Below are 25269 nucleotides of genomic sequence, written 5' to 3'. Positions count from 1 at the left end.
ATTATTAACCATGAGCATAATTCACAGCAAAGAGGGGCTAGAGAAATGGTTCAGAATTTAACAGAAAGAGCACTTGCTGCTCTTTCAGAAGACCCAGGTTTGGTTCCTTGAACCTACATGACAGCTAACAATCATCTATCTCCAGTTCCAGGAGATCTGATTCCCTCTTATGGCCTATAGACACTAGGCACACGTGGTACACATACATACAAGCAAGCGAAACACTCATACACATAAGATAAATAAGTCTATAAAACTTTTTACTAGAACCTTAAGTTTGACTAAAAGGGTTTTGTTTCTTTTAAAAGAATCATCACTACTTTTTTATCTTTTACAAAAATAGGTAATCAAGAATAGCAAGACGGACATCCCAGAACTAGAATTATTTCCTCGCTATCTTCTTTTCCTTCGACAACAGCCTGCCACACGGACACAGCAGTCTAACATCTGGGTGAATATGGGTATGATGAGCTTGAGAATGTTTCCTCAGCACTTGCCTAGAGGTAACTTAAGAATGCAGCAAGAATGCCATGCATTTCCTTAAAAATAAGTGGAAAATCACATTGCTCAAAGCCTGGTGCCACTGTACTAATATATGCCGTTTGCTTTCATACAGAATCAGTAAATCACTTGTGAGCTTAGATCTGTGGTCATGCACAAGATTGGATGGGGACAGAGGCAAACTCTTAGGTGCAAACTAAGAAAGAGTTTTGTCTTTTTTAGTTTGTAAGCTTGTAAAAATAGCAAATAAAATAGATTTTACTTTTTTTTTTTTTTTTTTTTTTTTGTTAAGCCATTGTAAATTGTTGTTATACCTAAGTTGCAGTTCACCTACCATTCATTGACTGATCTTTGCAACCTCGGATTGATTGATGTAATTAATCCTTTCTGAGCTAGTTGTGTTTTAACAAAATGAGAAACATTTCTCATACCAGGAAGAACATTTTCTAAGAGACATAATACACATCAAATAGGTATATTTCAAAATGAAAATCATACATTTGCTTTGATTTTGAGAGAGTTTTGTTGTGGTTGTGTTTTGGTTGTTGTGGTGGTGGTGGTTATTGTTTTCTTTTTTGGTAGTGGCGGTAGATGTTAATCCCAGAGCCCTATATATGATAGATAGATGTTCTATCACTTAGTCACATCTCAGCCCAATAGTGTGGCTTTGAGAAATCCCAAGTTATTCCTCAACAAAGGGGGGAAAACCCAAGTCTATCAACATTTCGTACACACCTTTAATCCCAGCACTCCAGAAGCAGAGGCAGGTGGCTGTCTCGGAATTCAAGGCCAGCCTGGTCTACATAGCAATTTCCAGGTCACTCAAAGCCATGTAAAGAGATCCTATCTCTAGATAGATGGATGATAGATAGATAGATAGATAGATAGATAGATAGATAGATAGATAGATAGATAGATAGATAGATAGATAGATAGATGACAGACAGATAGATATAAAATGTTCCTCTTAATATATAACGTGAATAAAGTTCTCCTTTGATTCCAAGCCAAAGTTAAATTTATTGATGGAAAATACTTATCTATTTTTCCCTTGCAAATATTTGAAATTATTCTTCAGTTAAAAAAAAAAAAGGAATAAATTTGAGCTGGCTAGATGGCTCTATAGGTTACTTGCCACAGCCTGACAACCTGAGTTTAATTCCCCAGACCCACATGGTGAAAGGAGGGAACTAACTCCTGCAGGTTGTTCTCTGACTTTTACAAACACACTTGGTGTACTTGCACACACATGGACACATACTAAATAAATAAATGTAAAATAAAGTTTTAAAATAATTAATTCATCAATTCACAGAATCTTTGGCTATATTTAAGTTGTTAGAATATTATGACTGTCTGTAAACCTACATTACCACCCCTGTGTAAGTACTAACTCTCCTTTGAATTTGAACGAGCTTATTTTCCTTCAAGGTTATATTTGGGGGCTGGAGAAATGGCTCCCTAGTTAAAGTCATTAGTTGGTCCTGCACAGGATCCAGGTTCAGTTCCCAGCACCAACGTGGTTCCTCACAACCATCCTGAACACCAGTTTTCAGGGATCTGACACCTTATCTACCCTCCGCAGGCACTAGGAACACATGTGCATAGATACTTGTACACATAAAATAAAAAGTCTGGATTGGAGAGGTGGCTCAATGATTCAGAGCACTTGATCCTCTTCCAGAGGACAATTCCCAGGACCCACATGGCAGCTCACAACTGTATGTGACTGACTATAGTTCCTGTGTGCCATCATGCAGGCATGCATTAAGTCAAGAACACCAATGCACATAAAATAAAAATACATATTTTTTTAAAGTAAATAAATCCTTTTTTAAAGGCTTCATTCAGATAGTGTCTGAAGATGATTTCACATATTGTTTTGTATGAATTAGAACAAAACAGTGTTTACTTTCTAGCCAAACTTTGGGGAAACCATCAAAATCAAGGAACAATAAAATAGAATCCTTATGAAACATTCTTGATTTAACTTTCTGGTAAATAGAAACATCAGCATACTGTCCATGGCACCCATAGTATGTCTTTCTTGATTCTCTTTAAAAGATAACATGAGAGGCAAGATACGTTGTTGCATTTTTAGTAAGTATTTGTAATTCTTGTGCTGATCCTAGATTTTTGCTGCTTCTGTGAATTTCTGATTTGCTGGTTCTCTTCAGAAGTACAAAATTATGCATATAAGTGGCTGCCTGCTTAATGAGCTAAACTGTGTAGACTCTGGAACTCAGTTTTCCTTTTTCTGGCCTAGGACAGTGGAGATTGGCTGGGGCAATATGCTTGCCGGTGCTTCTGAATCCTAGAATGGGATAGTTTGATACTCCAAATTTGTTTCTTAATTTGAAATTTTATTCTTGACTAATTATAAAATCAATAATTAATTATTTTGAAATTTATAAAACTGCTTTCTTGCTGTAATCTTAAAACTAATCCTCTGATGTATAATTGAAAAAAATCTGTTCTTTTGTTTTAAGGGTTATTCTTTGCTTGCTAATAGACAAAGATTTGCTTTGCTACATGTATAAAAAATCATGGTTGAATTTTGTTCTGCCATACATGGTATGCTTCTTGGTCAAATACTCAGTTATTACCACTGTTCACTAGACTTTTTTAAAAAGTACTCCTTTCGCTAGGTGGTGGTGGCACACGCCTTTAATCCCAGCACTTGGGGGCAGAGCCAGGAGGATCTCTGAGTTCAAGGCCAGTCTGGTATACAGAGAGAGATCTAGGACAGACACCAAAACCACACAGAGAAACCCTGCCTCGGGGAAAAAAATACTCCTTTCAAAGAAAGATCTATACAAACCATTCCATGACTGTGATAACTTAGGTAGATTTAAGTCATTATTCCTTAGATGGCTTTTCAGCCTATCTTAGGTGAGTAGGTTCTTCTTGGAAGCTCTTAAAAAGAAAATGATAATTAATAAGACTCACTAAAAATACAGTTCATGGGCCGGGCGGTGGTGGCGCATGCCTTTAATCCCAGCACTTGGGAGGCAGAGCCAGGCGGATCTCTGTGAGTTCGAGGCCAGCCTGGACTACCTAGTGAGTTCCAGGAAAAGGCACAAAGCTACACAGAGAAACCCTGTCTCGAACCCCCCCCCCCAAAAAAAATACAGTTCATGGGAGAAAAAGAAACAATTACTGAATGGGTAAAAAATAACCTGAAATGCATACATGTACTCCAGCAGGGTTATATTGACGTTTAATTTCTTCGTTTGCTTGGAGTTGCTTAACAAAAATCTAGCTTCTCACAATCAGAGATAACCATTGTAAACTACAGCTTTTGTCTAGATTTTTGACTAAGAAGTTGACCGGTATTTAGCATATTTACAACCTGTCTTGGATTTCTATAATGCTTTGTCATTTTATTCCTCCATGTCTTCCGTGTATTCAGACAGTATATTTAGTATCTGTGTATCTGTATGTATAGTAACGTCCTCAGATCAGCCCTTTAAGAGCTTGAAAGACACTGTACCAGTAGTCTTTTTGTTTCTACCGTATGCACTTCAGGAAGTCAAGGTCGTTATGTTGCCACCATAGTGGAGAGGCAAACTAGATGTTAGCCACCTAGTTTTCAACAGAATAATTGTTAGGAAAGCTTCTTGGCTCCATTTAAAAATATTGTCTGGCCTTGTATAACCTGTACCAGTTTCTCTTTGTATGACTGCTACCACATAATTGGGCCACTTAATGACAGTGATGGGATTAGTAATTCTGAGTTTTAAGAACTAGATTAAGTGAATATGTGGAATTCAAATTCCATTCTACTTCAAGCACCCACATTCTTTTATTTTATTATTATTTTATTTTTCAGTTCTGGTATTAAACTCAGGTCTTTTGCACATACTAAACAAGCGTTTTACTCCTGAGCTAAATCCCCAGCTCTCTCCCCATTCTTAAGCAGAATTTTATTTCATCTTGCTATTAAGTATGACCAAACTGAGAATAGTCATATGCTGATGTCAGTTTTTTATCATCATGTTCTCATTCTTGGGATCAAAATATGTCATTTATTTGGATTGCTACGCTCTTATTTTTGTTCTTTCAGAATTGAGGCTTTAAGATAGTTGGGTCTTGAGTTTTCTCAAGTAGCCCCCACTTTGGTTTCTTTGAGACAGGGTCTCATGTAGCTCAGACTGATCTTTACATTATGTAGCTGAGGATGACTCTGATGAACTCTTAATCCTTTTGTGCTGGGATTACCATGCCCATCCATATTCAAGCTTTTCATACTATTCTTCATTTATAAAATTATTAAATCTATACTTCTTGTTTCTCATCGTTTCCTAAATTACTATGGTCATCATTGCTGAGGCTGGTGTTTTATATTTGTTTGTCTGTTTTTTTATGTCTCCTTTTTTCCTTATCATAACTACTATAACTATAGGAAATGTACCCTCTCCAAATGCGCCTCTAAAGCGGGTGTTAGCCTATACTGGCTGTTTTAGTAGAATGCAAACCATCAAGGAAATTCATGAATATCTGTCTCAAAGGCTTCGCATCAAAGAGGAAGATATGCGACTATGGCTATACAACAGTGAGGTAAGAAGCATCTCAGTCACGAAAAGTCTGCTGTTAAATCATGCAGGGGAGATAGTCCAGTGGTAGAGCACTTGTTCAGTGTATACTAGGCTCTGGGTTTAAAAAAGGGTTAAATCATCTTTCAGAATAGGAGAACTTGTCTGTAAGTAGTTAAGCTAAAAGCCATATCTGGGGTCTCTGTGAAAACTTTAGACTTTTAAGTTGTGCATACATGCCAGGCAGTGGTGGCGCACACCTTTAATCCCAGCATCCCAGCACTCAGGAGGCATAGGCAGGCAGATCTCTGTGAGTTCGAGAGTTCTGGGCTAGAGAGCGAGTTCCAGGACAGGTACCAGAACTACACAGAGAAACCCTGTCTCCAAAAACAAAACAAAACAAAAAAAGTTGTGTATACATACATGTGAACATTTGTCACCTGAGATCATAACGATAATTGATCAGCATAAGCAAAGCAGTACTATTTTTTAAAAATTGCTATGGCAATTGTGTTATAAATAAATAGTAAATAGTCTTATTTTTTTCTTTTATTTTGTTATGTTTTACCTGCATGTAATGTCTGTACCACATGTATGCCTGGTGCCCATGAAAGCCAGAAGAGTGGTCAGATTCCCTGGAACTGGAGTTACAAAGGGTTGTTAACAAAGGGTATGGGGAACAGAGCCCTGGACCTTTGCAAGGAAAAACCACTGAGCTATCTCACTGAGCTGTTTCTTGTTAAATTTATTTTGAAGTTGCTTATACACATTAAAAATACCGACAATGCAACGTACATAGTAAAACTTCTTCCTTTTTATCTCTGACCTTTCTTTATCTTCCACACTCCTCAGAGGCAGTGCTATTAAATGCTTGTGAGTTCCTCCCAGTGTATTCAGTATTGTGCTCTGAAGCTGGGTTGGAAGGATAGTTTCCCCGTTGTCTGTTCCTACTACATTGTTTCTTCCATCCTGCTTTAGTTGCTAGTGAAGGCATAATCATATAGGAATTAAGAGCACAGTTTGTGTGCCCAAGGGAGCAAAATGTGGGTAGCAACAGGTAATTCAGTTGCAGGTTATAGTTACATTGCTAGGAGTTAAATTCTGACTGTGCCACTTGTTAGTTGTGTAACTGAGACAAGTCACTTAACAATCTATACCCCAGTTTTCACCGAAAAGGGAATGAAAATTTCTTTTCTGCAATTCTGTTGTCTCAGTGAACTTTGGTTTGGTCTGTGGTGACTTATCTAACTCTCTCCACAAATTGCATATTATTTTGTTTTACTAACATGTAAAGTGACAGAACACACCATCATTCCTTCACTTTGGCACCTAAACTATAGATTTGAACAGCTAAATATCTATAAATTGAATTATATAAGTGCAAAGGAATAGTACTTGTCATTCATTTTTATTTTTGTATGTTTTTCAAGTTTACTAGCCAAATTGACAGAAACATTTCCTCCTCTACAGAACTACTTGACTCTTCTGGATGATGAGGATCATAGGTTGGAATATTTGAAAATCCAAGATGAGCAGCACCTGGTAATTGAAGGTACAGAATAGAAATACACATCTGTATTAGATTGGGGCAGGGCAGTTGTAGTAGTGGTGATGTACATGGGGGAGTGTTTAATTTTGTTAATGGGTTTTTGAGGGGTTTGGGGAAAGAGACTTGTGGGGGAGGGTTGTTGTTTTGTATTTTTGAGACAGTCTCTTGTAGCCCAAACTGGCCTTGAACTTCACTGAATAGATAAAGACCTTTGACTTCTGATCCTCCTGCCTCTGCCTCTCAAATGGTGTCATAGATTGAGTTTTAGTTTAGGGTAAGACTTTACAGAATTACTCACTAGGAATCCCATTTTACATTTTTTCTCAAGATAACATTATATTCCTTATATGTTAAAGCAGACCCACTGAATCCCTAGTGTGTTTCTTACCTACTGGATTGTTTCTAAAGAGTGGCCTGTCTATAGATATGTAGCCTTAGGCTGACCAAGGAAGGAAAATGTGGGTGGCAACAGGTAAATTCAGTTGCAAGTTATGAAATTTTATAAAATGTTTTTACTTCCACTTTAAGTTTGAGTGAGGATACCAACATTTCCCCCCAATACTGGGGATTGAACTTAGAACCTCATGCATTTTGAGCATCCCACCCACTAAGTTTTGTTCCCAGCTCCTCTCATCCGCTACTTTGGCACTCACCTATAATTTACACATGGCACATTCATGTTGAAATTATGGTGTCTTTCTCCATAATGACTCATGAAAACATTGATAGTTGCATGTGATGAAATTAGTGGATTACCTCAGCGATTGTTAATTTAACAAAAAGATTTTCATATTTCTGATTTTTGTTTGTTTGTTTGTTTAGGTTTTTTTTGTTGTTGTTGTTGTTTTGTTTTTTGGAGACAAGGTTTCTCTGTGTAACAGCCCTGGCTGTCCTGGAACTCTCTTTGTAGACCAGGCTGGCCTTGAACTTACAAACTTCTGCCTCTGCCCCCCACCCCCAAACCTCAAGTGCTAGAATTAAAGGTGTGCCACCACTGCCCAGCCTGGAATGGATGAATCTGACTCCTGCTCTACATAAAACCAACCTTAGTTGTAATCCCAGCATTCAGGAAGTGAAGTCCAGTTATCTTTGGCTACACATAGCAAGTCTGTGGCCAGCCTGGTCTAAAATTTACTTGATTTTTTTTTTTTTTTTTTAAGCTCTGATAATAGAAATAACATTTTTTTTTTTTTTTTTTGGTTTTTTCGAGACAGGGTTTCTCTGTGTAGCTTTGCGCCTTTCCTGGAACTCACTTGGTAGTCCAGGCTGGCCTCGAACTCACAGAGATCCGCCTGGCTCTGCCTCCCGAGTGCTGGGATTAAAGGCGTGCACCACCATCGCCCGGCGAAATAACTTTTTTTAACATCGCAATCAAATGACTATGAATCATATGAATAAGAAGTTAATACATTCCAATCTGTCTTTCTAGTTCGAAACAAAGATATGAGCTGGCCTGAAGAAATGTCCTTTATAGCAAATAGTAGCAAAATAGATAGACATAAAGGTAAGTCCGTATATTCTTTTTACAGACTTACTATGTTGTGGTTGGAGACACTCTCACTGTGTCTTCTAGGCTGGGCTTGAACACTTGAACTTGATCCTCCTGTCCCTCTGGAGAGGCCATCAAATTTGACTCTAACTCTGCAATTAAATAGTTTGTATACTGGATGTGGTGATATACTTTTGTAACCCCAACTCTTGAGATAAATCATAAAGCAGAGATCCAGAGCAGTCTGGGCTCAAAGTAAAGCTCTGTCTCCAAAAAAAAAAAAAAGTAAGGGCCAGGATGTTAACTCAGATTGTAAAGTACATAGCATACAACTGTGAGGATCCAAGTTTAGATCCCCAGCACCCATTAGAAATTCAGGCACTGCGGTACACACCTATAATCTCAGCACAGGGGAGAAAAAAAATAGAAGGATTCCTAGCCAGGCAGCTCACCCAGTTAGTGAGCCCCAGGTTTAGTAGAAGACCCTATCACAGAAAGTAAAATGGAGGAAGAAACCCACATCAACCTCTAATCTTCAAATGCCCACATAAATATACATACAAATAATTATTCACATACATAATTTTTTTTTGTTTTAAAAACGGTGTCTTGTGGTAAGTGATGGGGTGGATATGACCAAAATACATTGTATACATAATATAAAATTCTCAAAAAATATTTTTTTTTAAATTTCTGAAGTTTATTTTTTTACTTTATGTGTATAGGTATTTTTTACAAGTATGTCTGTGCACCACAGGTGTGCCTGGTACCCTTAGGGTTCAACATTAGTAGATCCCTGGAGCTGGGACAGTTATGAACCTCCACATATGTGCTGAGAATCAAACCTAGGTCCTTTGGAAGAGTAGCAAGTGCTCTTAACTACTAAGGCATCTGAACCATTCCTCAAAAAATAAATGGTTTTAAATTTCTTTTTCTTTTTAAATCTAAAATCTTACTCTGTAACCCAGGCTACATGATTTTTCTAGGGCAGCCTCCCTAGTGCTAGGATCATAGGTATGTACAACTGTGCCCAGCATAAAGTCATCCTTGGAGAATTTAAATCTTAGGTGTTTTTCTTGTTGTCTTAAAAAGGGTCTCATATTGAATTCCTAATCTTCCTGCTTCCACCTCCCAGGTGTTGGGATTATGAGCATGTGCTACCATGCCTACCACCAGATACCAACATCCACACAATTAAAAACAACACTTGGCCATTTCTAGGTTACAAATGAGCAAGGATCATCCTGCTTGCCAAAGAAACTCCATAAAAAACTGATGTAAAAGACCTGATTAAAAATTGTTTTAAGCCAAGTGGTGGTGGCACAAGCCTTTAATCCCAGAGGCCAGCCTAGTCTACAGAGCAAGTTCCACAGCAGCCAAGGCTACATAAAGAAACCCTGTCTCGAAAAACCAAAAAAAAAAAAAGGAAAGTAAGGTTAAAGAAAAAACTTTCACCATTCACCCAACCAGAAGAATTTTAAAATCACCATATTCAGAAGCCAGTATGGTGACACATGCCTATAATGCCAGTACATGGAAGGTTAATGCGGGAGGATTCCTAGTTTGAAACCAACCTCTGATACTAAATAAGTTTCTTTCAAAAGAGAAAGAAAAAAAAAGAAAACTCAATTGAATACAAGTAACCATTCCACAGCATGTTGCTATAGCTAGGCTTTTGTCTCATTATTTGTTGCAGTTCCCACAGAAAAGGGAGCCACAGGTCTGAGTAACCTGGGAAACACATGCTTCATGAACTCAAGCATCCAGTGTGTTAGTAACACACAACCACTGACACAGTATTTTATCTCAGGGAGACATCTTTATGAACTCAACAGGTAATCTTTTTGACCCATGGGCTTTGGGTCAAAGTTTATCCTCTATAGTTTTGATCTGAATCCAATATTGCTTAAATCTCCTCTTCCTTTAACTTGAAGAAGAAAATGTTATTTCATTGCCTTATCAAATATGACTTAAGGGCCAAGGGATATGTCTCTTGATAGGTAGTTTTTTGCCCATGTGATTGTGAATTATGGAGAATCTTTGGCAACAAATTTCCCTTTCAAACTTCTAGGACAAATCCCATTGGTATGAAAGGTCATATGGCTAAATGCTATGGCGATTTGGTGCAGGAACTTTGGAGTGGAACTCAGAAGAATGTTGCCCCATTAAAGCTTCGGGTAAGCAGACTAAAAGAATATGAAAATATGTAATTCTCTAATAATTCTCTTATCTTTATTGCACATTTTCTCTATTTAAACTTTTTTAATCAATTTTTAATCAATTTTTTTAAATTTCACTAAGTATCCTAGATACCCAAATTTGTATGTGTTCAAATAATGCAAAATATTGCTGTTTATGTAATGAACAGGAAGAAAAGATCAAAGAAACAGTACCTCTTTGAGACATTGTTCATTTACAAATTTCCCAACTGCTTTACTTGTATGAAGAGTAAACCCTTTTGGTACTCCTTGACTGCTAGCATAGGCCACCTAATTATACATGATAGTTTTTCTTTTGTTTTGTTTTGTTTTTGTTGTTGTTTTTTTGCATTGCTAAGATAATTCATTTGTAAATCCTGATAGTTAAACACTATGCTTTTTTTTTGGCCTGTAACAATAAAACCTAAAATATAACAAGATCAGGTAACTGGAAGAAAACATTCATATAGTCTAGAAAATTTTTCAGGATGATCAGTTGCCATTTTACTATTTATATAAATACAAATTCATAATATAAATTAAGCATCTGTGTGAATAAAGAACTGTGGTGTCTTAGGGTTCTATTGCTGTGATGAGATATCATGACCACGGCAACTCTTTTTTGTTTGTTTGTTTGTTTGTTTGTTTGTTTACTTGTTTGGTTTTTTTTTTTATTGCCAAATGCTATTTATTGAAGGAGGGAAGAGGTCTTAAATACAGGCTTACAGCACAATGGGAGAATCCCAGAGGGCAGAAGTTCGCTGCCACCAATGTTTTACAATCTTGCATCTAAGCTGTTAACGCCCATTATGCAGAATATACCGTCAAGGAACTTCCCTTAAGCATTCAGGAGGGTGGAACCCAGCAGGGAATTAGCATTGGGAGGCTATCAAGGTCAAGGTCAGCAAGCAAGGCAACAGTTACCCAAAACGGGGGCCAGGACCCTACAGGTCCCCCTTTTACTAGAAAATGAGCTTCTGACTTAGGTTGCATGAGATGTCAGCAGGTCACCTTACCCATCATGGAGACTCCTGCCCAGGCCATACAGGTGCTCTGTCTTAGGTTGGTGAGTGCCCCCCAGGCATTACCTGTCTCTGAATACTCATTATCATACAGGCTCAATCGTATGTGAGCTGCAGAGTTAACTGCTGCCAAAGATGCACAGCAACTCTTTAAAGGAAAACATTTAATTGGGGCTGGCTTACAGTTCAGAGGTCTTGTCCAATTATTATCATGGTAGGAAGCACAGTGGCACACAGACCAACATAGTAATGGAGAAGTGGCTGAGAATTCTACAGCTGGATCAGGAGGTAGAAGCAAGAGAGGGACACTGCACCTGGCTTGAGCTGAAACCTCATATCCCACTGCCAGTGACACATTTCCTCCAACAAGGCCACACCCACCCCAACAAGACCACACCTAATAGTGCCACTCCCTATAGGCCTTTGGGGGCCATTTTCATTCAAGCCACCACAGATAGTATCAGACTGGGAAACATCATTGGCCAAAATGCCTGTCATATTTTTTTTTTTTGGTCACTTAAGATTAAAGTTAGAGTAAATTCTCCAGAATTTGTTTGCTGAAATAGAGAAAGACTAAATTTTGTGCCATTTACTTTCTTTCTGATGTTTATCTCTCATTGAATTATGGAATGTGCTTGTTCCAAATTTTATAGGATAGGAAATAATGGCAGCTACTCTTCATTTTTATAGTGGACAATAGCAAAATATGCTCCCAGGTTTAATGGGTTTCAGCAACAAGACTCCCAAGAACTTCTGGCTTTCCTCTTGGATGGTCTTCATGAAGATCTCAACCGAGTCCATGAGAAGCCATATGTAGAACTAAAAGACAGTGATGGACGACCCGACTGGGAAGTGGCTGCAGAGGTTTGTTAGAGTGTCTTTTGTTGTTTTTAAAGGGTCTGTGTTCTACTGACTTAGCTCAGCACCTTTTTTTAATGCCTTTTGGTGGATAAACTGAGCAGTGTATGTGTGCCCAGGCAATGTAGAGATTAGAGGTTCAAGTTAGATGTCTTCTTAATCTATGTCCCACCTTGTTTTTGAGATGTGTCTCTCACTGAACCTGTAGTTCACTGATTTGGCAGACTAGCTAGCCAGCAGGCTCTAGGGATCCTCCTGTCTCCACCTCCCCTGTGCTGGGATTACAGGCATACACCTAGGTTAACACTGAGTCTGTCTGTGTTTTGTTGGCCAACTATTCCTGAGTATGTGCCTGCCGTGGGATATGGTTAACATACCCAGTGTCACTCCGTTCAAGAAAACTAGTTTTGACACTCCTAGCAGCTATCAACTGCACAATGGGCCTTAGATTTTATGCCTTCTTCCCCTTGTCTGTTCTAGGATGTTGTCTGGTTTGAACTTAGGCAGATCTTGTGTGTGCTATCACAGTTTCTGTGAGTTCGTATGTGCATCCAGCCCTCTTGTATCTGAAAAAAACAGTTTCCTTGAATGCATTTTCTATCTATATCTTATCGTCTTTCTGCCCCACCTTCCTCATAGATCCCTGAGCCTTGAGAGGAGGGATGCGATAAAGACATTCTATTTAGGGATGAGTGCTCTAGAGTCTCTCAATCTATGCATGTTGTTCCATTGTGGATCCTCTGTCTTAATTCCCATCTACTTGAAGAACAGGCTTTCTGATGAGGGTTTATCAAGGCACTGATCTATGGGTATAGCAATATGTTGTTAGGACTCATTTTATTGCTATGTTCATTTAGTAGAAAACTGTAGGTTTTCCCATAGGACCTATCACCTACCTAGTCTCAGATCCTTGACCTCATTAACAGTGTCAAATATGGATTCCATCTCATGGAGCAGGTCTTATATACAATCAAAAGGTGGGTTGGTCACCCCCAAAACATTTGTGTCACTATTGCATGAATGGGTATATCTTGCAGGCAAGTCACTATTATAGTTCACAAGGTTCATAGCTGAGTAAGATTGATGATTACTTTTCTCTTCTGGTAGTATGTATAGTGCTTTCTGGTATTATAAACACAAGTCAGTAAAGGTGTAGCTTAGAGTTAAGTACTAGCTCAATTTCTCCATGTTCAGTGACATAACTCTGTGATAACTTCAGGTTGTAGAGGGTAACAAATAGTAGTGGCAGTAACCTGTTAGGTTTGGGGGAGTCTGTGAGACCTCTTTGGCCAACAATTCAAAAAGATGTAACCCATTCCTAGATCGACAGGTTTTATTTAGTAGTATATGGTGTGTAGTTGGGTCTCTTTATGTAGCCCTGGCTGTCCTGGAACTTGCTATGTTGACCAGGCTGGCCTCAGACTCACAGAGATCTGCTTGCTCTGCCTCCAGAGTGCTAGCTAGGATTAAAGATGTACACAAACCATGCCTTGCTTGGTTTTGAGTTTCTTATAAAAGCAATAAATACAATGTTCAATAAATACAAATACATGTGGCACAATTTAAATTTGAACAAGAGTTTTCTGTGGTTAGAGTTTAAATCCAATATACTTAACCAGTATTTTTAGATTGTGTTTGAATTTTGTAAATAAAGTTTTGTTTTTCCTTCATAGGCCTGGGACAACCATCTAAGGAGAAATAGATCAATTGTTGTGGACTTGTTCCATGGTCAGCTAAGATCCCAAGTGAAATGCAAGACATGTGGGCATATAAGTGTCCGATTCGACCCTTTCAATTTTTTGTCTTTACCACTTCCAATGGACAGTTATATGCATTTAGAAATAACAGGTAGGTCACAGAGTTCTGAAGAAAATGATTCATTTTCATTATTTTCCAGTCTGAATTTATAGTTTGTTTGCAATGAGTTCTCATAAATATGAGTAGGCAGCATGTTATAATTAAGCAACTCCACATTAAGGCACATTTTCAGGTTCCAAAGATTTGGAGTATGGGCCTGTTTTTTGTGCTCATTGATGCTTTCCTTAATTCCAGTCATAGCAGAAACTCTTTGAAAAGCTTGTATAGCCAATCAGACTTCTTTATCAGATGAATATAAATAAATTCTTATTTTCACTCAGTATTATTCCTAAGATTTATTTTATCATTTACATATAAAAAATTTTAGGCTAAAATATTTGCTATTTGCAAATCAGATATATCTGTTGTGGTATTATGTAACACTTTTATTGTAACCTGAATTTTACTAATAAAAAGTCTTTTTTCTTTACTAGTAATTAAATTAGATGGTACTACTCCAATACGATATGGACTAAGACTGAATATGGATGAAAAGTACACAGGTTTGAAAAAGCAGCTAAGTGATCTCTGTGGACTTAAATCAGAACAAATCCTTCTTGCAGAAGTACATAGTTCCAACATAAAGGTAATATTAATTGCTCTTTCTAAGAAATCTGATTCTATTCTTCAAAGATAGGTTTCTCAGTGACTTCAGTTATTATATTAATGTCTTAGTAGTCTATTACTGGGCTCCCACAGTCCACATCATTACCCTCAGCACCACTGTCTTTCAAGCTCCTACTAGAATGGCCCATTAAGCCCTGCTTAAAGCATTTCAACTGCTTTCCTAATCCAAGTTTCCAAAGTTCACATTCTGCAAGCAAGCAGAATGGTCAGGCCCATCACAGCAATACCCCACTCCTTGTACCAGCATCTTTCTTAGTTGGTGTTTTGCTGTGAAGAGACACCATGACCATGGCAACTCTTATAAAAGTAGGCATTTAATTGAGGCTTGTTTACAGTTGCCGAGGTTTAGTCCACTATCATCATCGCAAGGATCATGGTGGCATCTCAAATATTATTAAAGACCAGCCTTAATAATCTTCCCAGGGGCCCAGAAGAGAAGCTACAAATTATTTTGGGGAAATAAATCTAAGTACACCGAGCTCTTAGTCCATCTACTTTATTTCTCTGGGATAAAATCCTATCTACACAGCTTCAATTCTGTTCTCGTGCCTAGCTCCTTTCTTGCCTGATTTCTCTCTACATTTATCTGCTGTCCCCTCTAAGTTCCATCTTAATTCTTTCATCTTAGTTCTGCCCCATCTTGGTCTTTCTTATCTCATTCTTCCCCATTTGGCTCTTCCTCATCTTCAATCTTATTCTTCTAGTTCTCCAGTCAAAATCCTCTCTAAGTTTCTGAGGTTCAAAGTTCTATACCCATGCAATAGCAGTGCTCTAGCCAAAGCAAGGTCACCAGACTTGAATTCTTACAGGGTCATAAAGGCAGACAAGAGTTTTCCTCAGGCAGTGACTGACAGGCTTTCTTTTACAACCCAACAGGGGAGTGGTAAAGGAGGAGGTCAACTAAGAGCTAAAATTGGTTAAGATATCAGAAAAGGGGAATTTATGTGCTCCAACTACATTCCTAGAGGTGGTTAGGTAAATGTTAGGTGTCTATAATGTTAGTATAAATACCACTAAGGCTGTATAAGAAAGGAGGGTCTGAGTTTAATTTGCCTTAATTCAGGAGATTGTTTGGCCTTGAATGCTTGATAGGTATTTCAGATGAAATACACTGTTAGGAGTTCTTGGAAGCATACATAGCATACAAGGAAATCATTGCAGGAATTGGCTAATACATGTACAAAAGCTAAAATATCACCAAGACCTCTTAGCCATGACATGACCTTCGGAGACGTCCTTGACCTTTCCAAGTAGTAGTTTTTGTGATAGTAGCTGAATTCCATTACATTTTCCTGCTGCTGCCTGCAGCAGTGGCACACAAGCAGATATGTTGCTGGAGAAGTAGCTGAGAGTTCTACATCCTGATCAGCAGGCACTGAGAAGAAAGAGGGACAATGGGCCTGTCTTGGGTTTTTGAAACCAAAAGTCCACCCCCAGTGACACACTACCTCCAACAAAGCCACACCTCCTAATCCTTCTCCAATAATGCCTCTCCTTAATGACTAAACATTCAAATATATAAGCCTATGGGGGACCATTCATATTCAAACCACCACACTTAAATAATCAAGGGAGATATAAAACAACAAAAACAAGGGCCAGTGAGATGGCTGAGTGGTTAAAGGTGCTTATCCCCAAGTCTGATGACCTGAGTTAATTCCCTAGGACCCACATGGTAGACATGGTAGCTGACTCCTGAAAGTTGTCCTCTGACTTCCATACATGGGCTGTAGTGTGTGTGTTCAACACACACACACACACACACACACATACACACACACACACCAAAACCAGAACAAAAAATATGTATATATCATTCTCCCTTCCTCCTTTCCTCTCTCCCTCCCTCTCTCCTTTTTTCTTTTTTGAAACATGGTCTCACTGCAAAACCCCAGCTGTCCTGGAGCTCACTATGTGGAACGGGCTGGTCTCAAATCCACTTGACTCTGCTGAGATTAAAGGCATTTGCCACCACCCCCAGATTGTATACCATTTTCTTTTCTTTTTTTAAAATTTATTTATTTTTATTTTATGTGCATTGGTGTTCTGCCTGTGTATATGTCTGTGTGAGGGTGTCAGATCCCCTGGAACTGGAGTTACAAACAGTTATGAGCTGCCATGTGAGTGTTGGTAATTGAACCAGAGTCCCCTGGAAGAACACCCAGTGCTCTTAACAGCTGAGCCGTATCTCCAGCCCCTGTATACCATTTTCAAATCAAGAAATTTGAAAGGGTTGTCTACCAGAACAGAGCAATAATAAATGATAGTGGCATTTTGAGATAAGGGAATTACCTAAGGCTGCTCATATAAAGGGTAGCTATTTTAATATATGGTTAAGTTTTCTCCATCAACTGTCACTAGAATTTTTCTTCAGTTACTTTCTATATTTTTAAAATTTTTTGTTCCTTTTTAAATTTAATTATATATGTGTGTGTGTGTGTGTGTGTATGTATGTATGTATCTATGTGTGGGTATGTGCACTTGAGTAGAGATGCCTTCAGAGGCCAGATCCCCCTGGAACTAGAGTTACCTGATATGGTTACTGGGAATTAAACTCAGGTCCTCTAGAGAATTATGTGCTCTTAACCACTGAGCCATCTCTCCAGACTTCTTTTCTTTTTGATGTATGGGTATTTTGCCTACATATATGTTTTTGTACCATGTACATGTCTGGTGCCTGCAAAAGCCAGAAAATACTCTTGGAATTGGAGCTACAGACAGTTGTGAGCTTTAATATAAGTGCTGAGACTCAAACCTGCGTCTTCTGGAAGAGCAGCCAGTATTCTTAACAGCTACTTCTATATTTATGAATATGTATTTATAAACATAGATCAGCCCTTTACACTAGAAGCTTTTGTTTTAGTCTCTTACCCAGTCACAGACTAAAGATATTCAGATAATAAAATACTGCACTGAACCATGTTTAGATTTTTTTCCTTGTCATTATTCCTTAAACAATAATCTTTACAACTGTTTACATCACATTTTTCCTGTTATTAATTATGTAATGGTTATACATAAACGGAAGATATGCATAAGCTATATGCAAATACTATTCCATTTTATAATGGAATTGCATCTACAGATCATGCTGTCTGAATATGTGCTACATATGTACCTGGTACCTGTGGAGGTCAGAAGAGAGCAGTGAATCTCCTGGAACTGTAGTTTCTGGTGTTTGTGAGCTGCCATGTTAGTGCTGGGGTCCAATTCTGGATCATCCACAAGAGCAATTGTTTTTCATTGCTGAGCCATTTTTCCAGTCCCCTTAGTACTGTAGGTTTTACTTTTCAAAATGCTAAAGAATTAGAAAATGGGAAAATACAGCTATAGTGGTACGCTCCTTTAATCCCAGTACTGCGAGGCAGAGGCAGGTGAATCTGGTCTACAGAGCAAGTTCCATAACAACTAGGGCTACACAGAGAAACCATGTCTCAAAAAACAAACAAAAAAGAAGAAGGAAATTCACTTTTCTCCTATCCTCTAATCACTGTGATTACAGATTCATGCCCTCTGAACACAGCCCTACCAGGTTGACATTTTTGTTATTGTTTTCTTGAGACACTGTCTCACTGTCTCATTCTATGTAGCCTTGGCTGGCCTGTTTCTTACTATGTAGATCAGGCCGGCCTTGAACTCACAGAGATTTGCCAGTCTCTTCTGGGATTAAAGGTGTGTGCCACCATACCCAAGCTGCATTGATTTTTGGTTTTTTCGGGACAGGGTTTCTCTGTGTAGCTTTGGTGCTGTCCTGGATCTTGCTCTGTAGACCAGGCTGGCCTTAAACTCAGAGATCCACCTGACTCTGCCTCCTGAGTGCTGGGATTAAAGGCGTGTGCCGCCACTGGCCTGCTTTTTATTTATGTGTGTGTGTGTGTGTGTGTATGTATACATATGTAATGTATATATATATAATGTAAAGAGATCTGTTGGAGTTTGCAATTTAGTTAGTTGAGACAAAAGGTAAAACTTTCAATCACCCACAGTATACATCCTTCCCATGGACAGGAATAAGAGTTTTCTTTAGTGGGGCTGGAGGGGCGTGCGGGGGGTGGGGGGCCCGGGGGGGGGGTGTAATTATGAGTTACTTACTTTATCCAACATTCATCTTTAGTTGGCCAAGGAAGATTGTTTTACTGATGTGTTGGTGTATATCTTTAATCCCAGCAGAAGTAGAAGCAGGCAGATCTCTGAGCTCAAGGCTAACTTGCTCTACATGAGTTCCTGAGTTTCAGAACAGTTAGAGCTACATAGTGAAACCTTGTCTCAAAAAAAAAAAAAAAAAAAAAAAAAAATGCTGTACATCACAGAGATAATTTTTCTAGTTTATCTAAAACCTTCCTTCCTTTCTTTCTTTCTTTTTTGTAGAACTTCCCTCAGGACAACCAAAAAGTTCGGCTCTCAGTGAGTGGATATTTGTGTGCATTTGAAATTCCCATTCTTGCATCTCCAGTATCAGCGTGTAGTCCAATACAAACAGGTAAGGTAGAACTAGACTTAATTCTCAGGATCTCAGTATTAAACTTTGGTCTAGGGCCAGCAAAATAGCTCAGCTTGATAAAGGGACTTGCAGCTAAGCCTGATCCAAGCCTTATGACTTGAGTTCAGCCCTCAGGACTCACATGGTGGAAGGAGAGAACTGACTCCTGTAAATTGTTCTCTGACTTCCACATGCATGCTGTGGCATGTGCTTGTGCACACATACATAGATACATACATAAATGTAATAAAATTTGGTCTAAGAATTAATATATATTGTTTTTTTGTTTGCTGAAACAGGGTTTCTCTGTGTATCCCTGGCTGTCCTGGAACTCTCTTTGTAGACCAGGCTGGCCTTGAATCACAGAGTTCTGATTGCTGGGATTAAAATCACAGCAGAAACCTTTGACTGGAGCTTTTTGTAGGAATTCTAATAATCATTTGACTCAGATTTTTCTTTTGATTGATGAGGACTCTAAAGTTCAGAACCGGTAAATAAGCAAGCTAAGTAGGTAGCTCTTCGCTCATATATATACTATTAATATTCACATCTCTTTTAACTCTTTTTGTAATGGTAAGATGGCACAAATAGTATGAAAAGAACATACTATCAGAAAATATAAACAATAAATTTAGTAAATAGGAATTTGTCTGTCTGGTTATTACACATGCCTTAATATGGTTGGTCATTCAGTCCTTTGGGCTTCATATACTTTGTCCTTTTGTTGTGGTGCTACGTGTCTAACCTAAGGTCTTAGACATGCTAGGTCAGTGTTATATTATACCTCTTGGTAGCATTTTGTGCAAGAGTATTTTCCTGAGAAGATCCCACATACACATGTCTACTCACCCCAAAAAGTAAAAGCATGAGGTCAGAGGTAATGACTGCACTAAAGTCCAGTTTGGTGAACCAGTGAGTTTGTATGGGGTTACTCACAGGAATATGGGTGAGGGGTTACTGACAGGAGCAGAGGTGACTCAAAAAAGCAGCTCATCACCAAGAAGCCCTCCATAACTCTAATGAGGACTCAAGAAATCTGTATCCCTGGAGCCCTTTGCACAGCTTGAAGCAGCTCCCACAGTTCGAGAAATCTCTACACCAGCATCTGAGCTGTTCAGAGTCTCCTTCCCCACACTTATTTACTGCTTTTATAATGCTATAAAGGGGCCTCCCAGAGTTTCACAAGTTCCCACTTTGTCAGACATGTGACATTTTATTTGTTGCCTGGTCTCCTGAGCCTTCCCCTTTCCTCTTGGGAAAATGTTTCAGTTGGGAGGAAAAATGATATACAGTATAGCCCTTAGTTTTTTGACACAATTGTTAACACTGTGTATCTCAGATTTGCCCAGATCTCACTGTTCAGTCCAAGATACCATCAAACTCATGATCCTCCTGCCTCTCACTTCCAAGTGCAGAGATTATAAGTGTAAACCATTATGCCCAGGGATTCTTCCTTGACAGCTTACTATTAGGTTAATTGTCCTACTATAAAGGACTTCATAAGAAGTGAAGCTCCTTTCACTGGCATGTAACAGTTATGGTGATGGTGAGTTAGTAGATAATTTCATGTTCTCTATTTAGAATGTCTCCGTTTGATGGGACTTTGCAATGATGGAAACTAGCATCTCTGTTCTCCAGTACAGTATCCATCACTTGCATGGACTATTGAGCACTTGAAATGTAGTTATTTAGACTAAGCCTTGGTCACTAGGGGAATGCATTTTTATCTTTGTTTTCATTTAAAAATCATCAGTTGGCTTAGGGCCAGATTGAATAGAATATTTTGAGAATAGGGAATTTTTAGAGGAAAGAGAAAATGGTAGAGATGTTTGTGTTCCACATGATACTCTTGGGATTGTTGCAGAAGCACTACATAACGGTTACCACACTTCGCTTTCTTTGTCCTTTAGTCATGAGTGTGAGTTATAAAAGTAAATTCTAGGGTGGTGGTGGTGCATGCCTTTAATCCCAGCACTCGGGAAGCAGAGGCAGGCAGATCTCTGTGAGTTCGAGGCCAGCCTAGTCTACAGAGTGAGATCCAGGACAGGCACCAAAACAACACAGAGAAACCCTGTCTTGAAAAAAACAAATAAATAAAAATAAAATAAATTCTAGACTTTAAATTTACCAACAAATAGAATTGTTTGTTGGTCTGTGAGTTTTCCCTGTCCTGAATTAGGGGAGTCTACACTGTCAATGTTCAAAACACTTATAATACTTGAGAAAAGAAAAAGATGATGGTGATACAAGGTTATGATACTGTGCACATCTCTAAATTTATAGATTGCTCCTCTTCTCCATCTACAAATGGACTGTTCACCCTGACTACCAATGGAGACCTGCCTCGACCTATATTCATCCCCAATGGAATGCCAAGTACAGTTGTACCATGTGGAACTGAGAAGAACGTCACAAATGGAGTGGTGAATGGTCATATGCCACCTCTTCCTGATGACCCATTTACAGGCTACATCATTGCAGTCCATCGAAAAATGGTTAGTTAAATGTTGGGCAAGTTATTATTGGTCCTATCAACTATCACTGGTGAAATGCAACCATTTTGTCTCTTCCACATCTTTCGTAAATGTACTCATTCTATCCTATATGCTTATGTAAGTGTTAGAACCAGGATTCCTTGTCATGTGTGACTTCTATTATATGAAATGACATTCCTTACTGTTAAGAGGCAGCAGAATGATAAATGGAAGGTGTTGCACACCTGCAATCCCAGCACTGGAGAGGCTGAGGCAGGAGAATCAGGATTTGGAGGCCAGCCTAGGTTACATAGCAAGGAAAGGCTAACTTGAGCTAAATACTGAGACCTCGTCTCAGACATACAAGAGATAAGAGTGAGCTGGCCAGCCGGTACACCCAAGTACGCTTTCTTCCAGAGTATGTGTCCTCCGTGTGTAGACTTATCTCTGCCATGTAAATGTGAACACCTTTGGAAAGGTTTATTATTGTCACTGTGTGTTTTTTGGAGGACACAAAAATGTTCTCTGACAAGTTTTTTGGTTTTTTTTTTTTTTTTTTTTTTTGTAATTCCTCCCTTTCTAATTAAAAAAAAAAATGAGGGTGGGACTGGAGAGGTGATTCATTCATTAAGAGCACTAGCAGCTTATGTATTGTAACTATAGTTCCAGGAGACCCAGTGTCCTCTTCTGGCCTCCATGGGCACTGCATGCATGTGGTACACAGACATATATGCAGGAAAAACACCCATATACGTAAAATAAAAATAAACCTTTTTAAATTTATTTGTACTTCATGTGCTTGGGTGTTTTGCCTGCATGTTTGTCTAATCTTAGAGTTACAGACAGTTGTGAGCTGCTGTGTGGGTGCTAGGAATTGATCCCGGGTCCTCTGGAAGAACAGTCAATGCTCTTAACTGCTGAGCCATCTCTCCAAGTCTTCCCCCACCCCCCCTTTTTTTTTAAGATTTGGAAGGAGGAGGTTAATAAGATGGCTCAGTGGTTACAGCACTTGCCAAGCAAGCTTGAGGACAAGTTAAGAGTTTGGATTCCCAGAGCCTGTGTAAATGCCAGGTTGGGTCTTGGCCAACTTGTCATTTCAGCTCAAAAGACAGAGACAGGAAATCCCCAGGATAAACTGGTTAGCAAGACCAGCTGTATTGCAAATCCAGATTTAATTAAGAGAACCTGCCTCGATTAACAGGTTTAAGAGTGGTCAAGGATATTGGGCTATGGTGGTGCCTCTGAGAGACAGAGGCAGGCATGTCCTTTTGAGTTCAGAGGTCAGCCTAGTCTACAGAGACAGTTTGAGGACAGCCAAAGCTACACAGAGAAGCCCTTTCTCGATAAAACAACGTAAAAGAATGATCAAGGGTTGTTTCCAACATCAACCTTGGTCCTACACATGCACTCACACACACATGAAAAAGAAAAAAGAAAAAAAGAAAACTGATAAGTAAGTGATGGAGGTATAGTTGGGTACTCAGAAAAGGAGAACGAGCAATTGGGCTAGTAACTGAGCAACTATATTATGGCTCTAATCCTGCTACTAAATAGCCATTGAGCCCTTTGAGCTTTGCTATCATCATTTTATAAAATAGAGTTGGAGTGGGCACACACTTAATACCAGTACTCAGGAGGCAGGGGCAGGCGGATATCTGGGAGTTTCAGGCCAGCCATGACTAGAGACCCTGTCTCAAAAAAATAAAATAAGTAAAAGAGTTGGGTTGACAGCCGGGCGGTGGTGGCGCACGCCTTTAATCCCAGCACTCGGGAGGCAGAGGCAGGCGGATCTCTGTGAGTTCGAGGCCAGCCTGGACTACCAAGTGAGTCCCAGGAAAGGTGCAAAGCTACACAGAGAAACCCTGTCTCGGGGGGGGAAAAAAAAAAAAAGAGAGTTGGGTTGATAGGTAATTTCTAAGAGCCATTAGTTATTCCTGTACTGTTCATAATTCACTCTGGGGCTAGGGGTATTATTTAGTAGTAGAGTATTTGCCTAGAATGAAAGAGTCCAGGGCTTAATCTCTAGCACTGATAACTAGTCTAGGGCAGAGGAGAAAGAACAAGAGAAATAATCACAGTAGGTTCTCAAATTCTCATTTATTATGTTTGTTGGCTAAAATGTACTCCCCTGCTCATATAAGAAAATAAAAGTCGGGCTGGAGAGTTGGCTCAGCGGTTAAAAACACTGGTTGTCCTTCCAGAGGTCCTGAGTTCAATTCCCAGCACCCACATGGTGGCTCACAACCATCTGTAATGAGATCTGGCGCCCTCTTGTGACCTGTAGGCAGGCATACATGCAGGCAGAACACTGTATACATAATAAAATAAATCTTTAAAAAAAGAGAGAAAAGAAAAGTCATTGATACATAGCTGTAATCTTAGCACTTAAGTTGCTGAAACAGGATGACCTTGAGTTCCAGGCCAGCCGTGGCCTACATAATAAGAGTGTTTCAAAAAAAGAAAAAGTCGGCCTGGAGAGATGGCTCAACAGTTAAGAGCACTGGCTGCTCTTCCAGAGGACCCAGGTTCTATGCCCTGCTCCTACATGGCAGCTCACAACTGTCTGTAACTCCAGTTCCAGTACTCTCATACAGACATATATACAGGCAAAACACCAATGAACGTAAAATAAAAATAATATGTTTTTAAAAATATTTAAAGGGAAATTAGAAAGGAAAAGGAAATGAGCTTTATGGAGAAACAAAATTAGTGTGTTAAAAAAATAAGTACATTAATTATAACAAGAGAAATGAAATTATAGGTAAGGTACTATGTTAATTTCCAAGGACTTTTGTAACAAATTAAAACAAACTATGGCTTAATAGAAATTCCTTTACAGTCTAGAGACCAGAAGTCCAAAATGAAGATACCAACAGAGCTGTCCCCCTCCAAAGACTAGGGGACTCTTCTTGGCCCATTTTTCCTTGTATTTCTGAGCCCTCCTTAGCTTGTGGCTACCTAACTGCGTTTCCTGCCTGTTCATCTGAACTTTCCCTCTGTGTCTGCCATTCTCTTACTTGGTTTCTTTATGTCATATGATCTCATATTAAAGACCTTCAGCTTGGGGCTGGAGAAATGATTTAATCAGCAGTTAAAAAGTGTTTGCCATCAGGAACTTATGCAGGGACACTTGGCTTAGTCTGGGAGGAAGGGACTGGACCTCCCTGGACTGAGTCTACCAAGTTGATCACAGTCCTCGAGGGAGGACTTGTCCTGGAGGAGGTGGGAATGGAGGGTGGGCTGGGGGTAAGGGGAGGGCGTGGGAGGGGGGAGAATAGGGGAACCCATGGCTGATATGTAGAACTGAATGGTATTGTAAAATAAAAAATATATATCACAAAAAAAAAAAAAAAAAAAAGTGTTTGCCGCACTTCCAAAAGACCAGAGTTTGGTACCTAGCACCCATGTCACTGGCTCACAGCCTCTTGTAAATCTAGCTCCAGGGTATCTAGTGTCCTCTTTTGGCCTCTACTAGTAACTGAACATATATGGCATACATTTCACAGAGACACACATATACATACAAGTAAAAATAATATGAATTCTTTTTTAAAAATAAATGAAAGAATTTAGAGAGGAGAGAAGACTCTCAATTACATAATGCAAAAACTCTTTGCCACATAAGATTGAATTTACTAATTACACACTCTTAACCACTATCTCTTCAGCTTCCAATTTT

At 39.0% G+C, this 25269-nt stretch overlaps 1 protein-coding gene across 2 annotated transcripts in view; it reads left to right on the top strand.

The window, feature by feature from the left end:
• Nucleotides 1-25269, top strand: part of Usp32 (ubiquitin specific peptidase 32) — a 157617-nt gene that overhangs the window by 105741 nt on the left and 26607 nt on the right. Inside the window, exons 16-26 of one of the 2 annotated variants that reach the window (XM_006983183.4) lie at nucleotides 344-461; nucleotides 4907-5061; nucleotides 6507-6588; nucleotides 8015-8089; nucleotides 9771-9909; nucleotides 10146-10251; nucleotides 11985-12158; nucleotides 13826-14000; nucleotides 14444-14595; nucleotides 19005-19116; nucleotides 21400-21611. In XM_006983183.4, the coding sequence (XP_006983245.1) occupies nucleotides 344-461; nucleotides 4907-5061; nucleotides 6507-6588; nucleotides 8015-8089; nucleotides 9771-9909; nucleotides 10146-10251; nucleotides 11985-12158; nucleotides 13826-14000; nucleotides 14444-14595; nucleotides 19005-19116; nucleotides 21400-21611 (1500 nt within the window). Of the gene's footprint in view, nucleotides 1-343; nucleotides 504-4906; nucleotides 5062-6506; nucleotides 6589-8014; nucleotides 8090-9770; nucleotides 9910-10145; nucleotides 10252-11984; nucleotides 12159-13825; nucleotides 14001-14443; nucleotides 14596-19004; nucleotides 19117-21399; nucleotides 21612-25269 lie in introns of both variants that reach the window. The other variant, XM_016001732.3, reaches the window with a different exon arrangement.

The sequence above is a fragment of the Peromyscus maniculatus genome, chromosome 8 (assembly GCF_049852395.1).
Source record: "Peromyscus maniculatus bairdii isolate BWxNUB_F1_BW_parent chromosome 8, HU_Pman_BW_mat_3.1, whole genome shotgun sequence".
Lineage (NCBI taxonomy): Eukaryota > Metazoa > Chordata > Mammalia > Rodentia > Cricetidae > Peromyscus > Peromyscus maniculatus.
The sequence above is the reverse complement of the archived record's forward strand: the minus strand, read 5'-3'. Positions and strand labels throughout refer to the sequence as shown.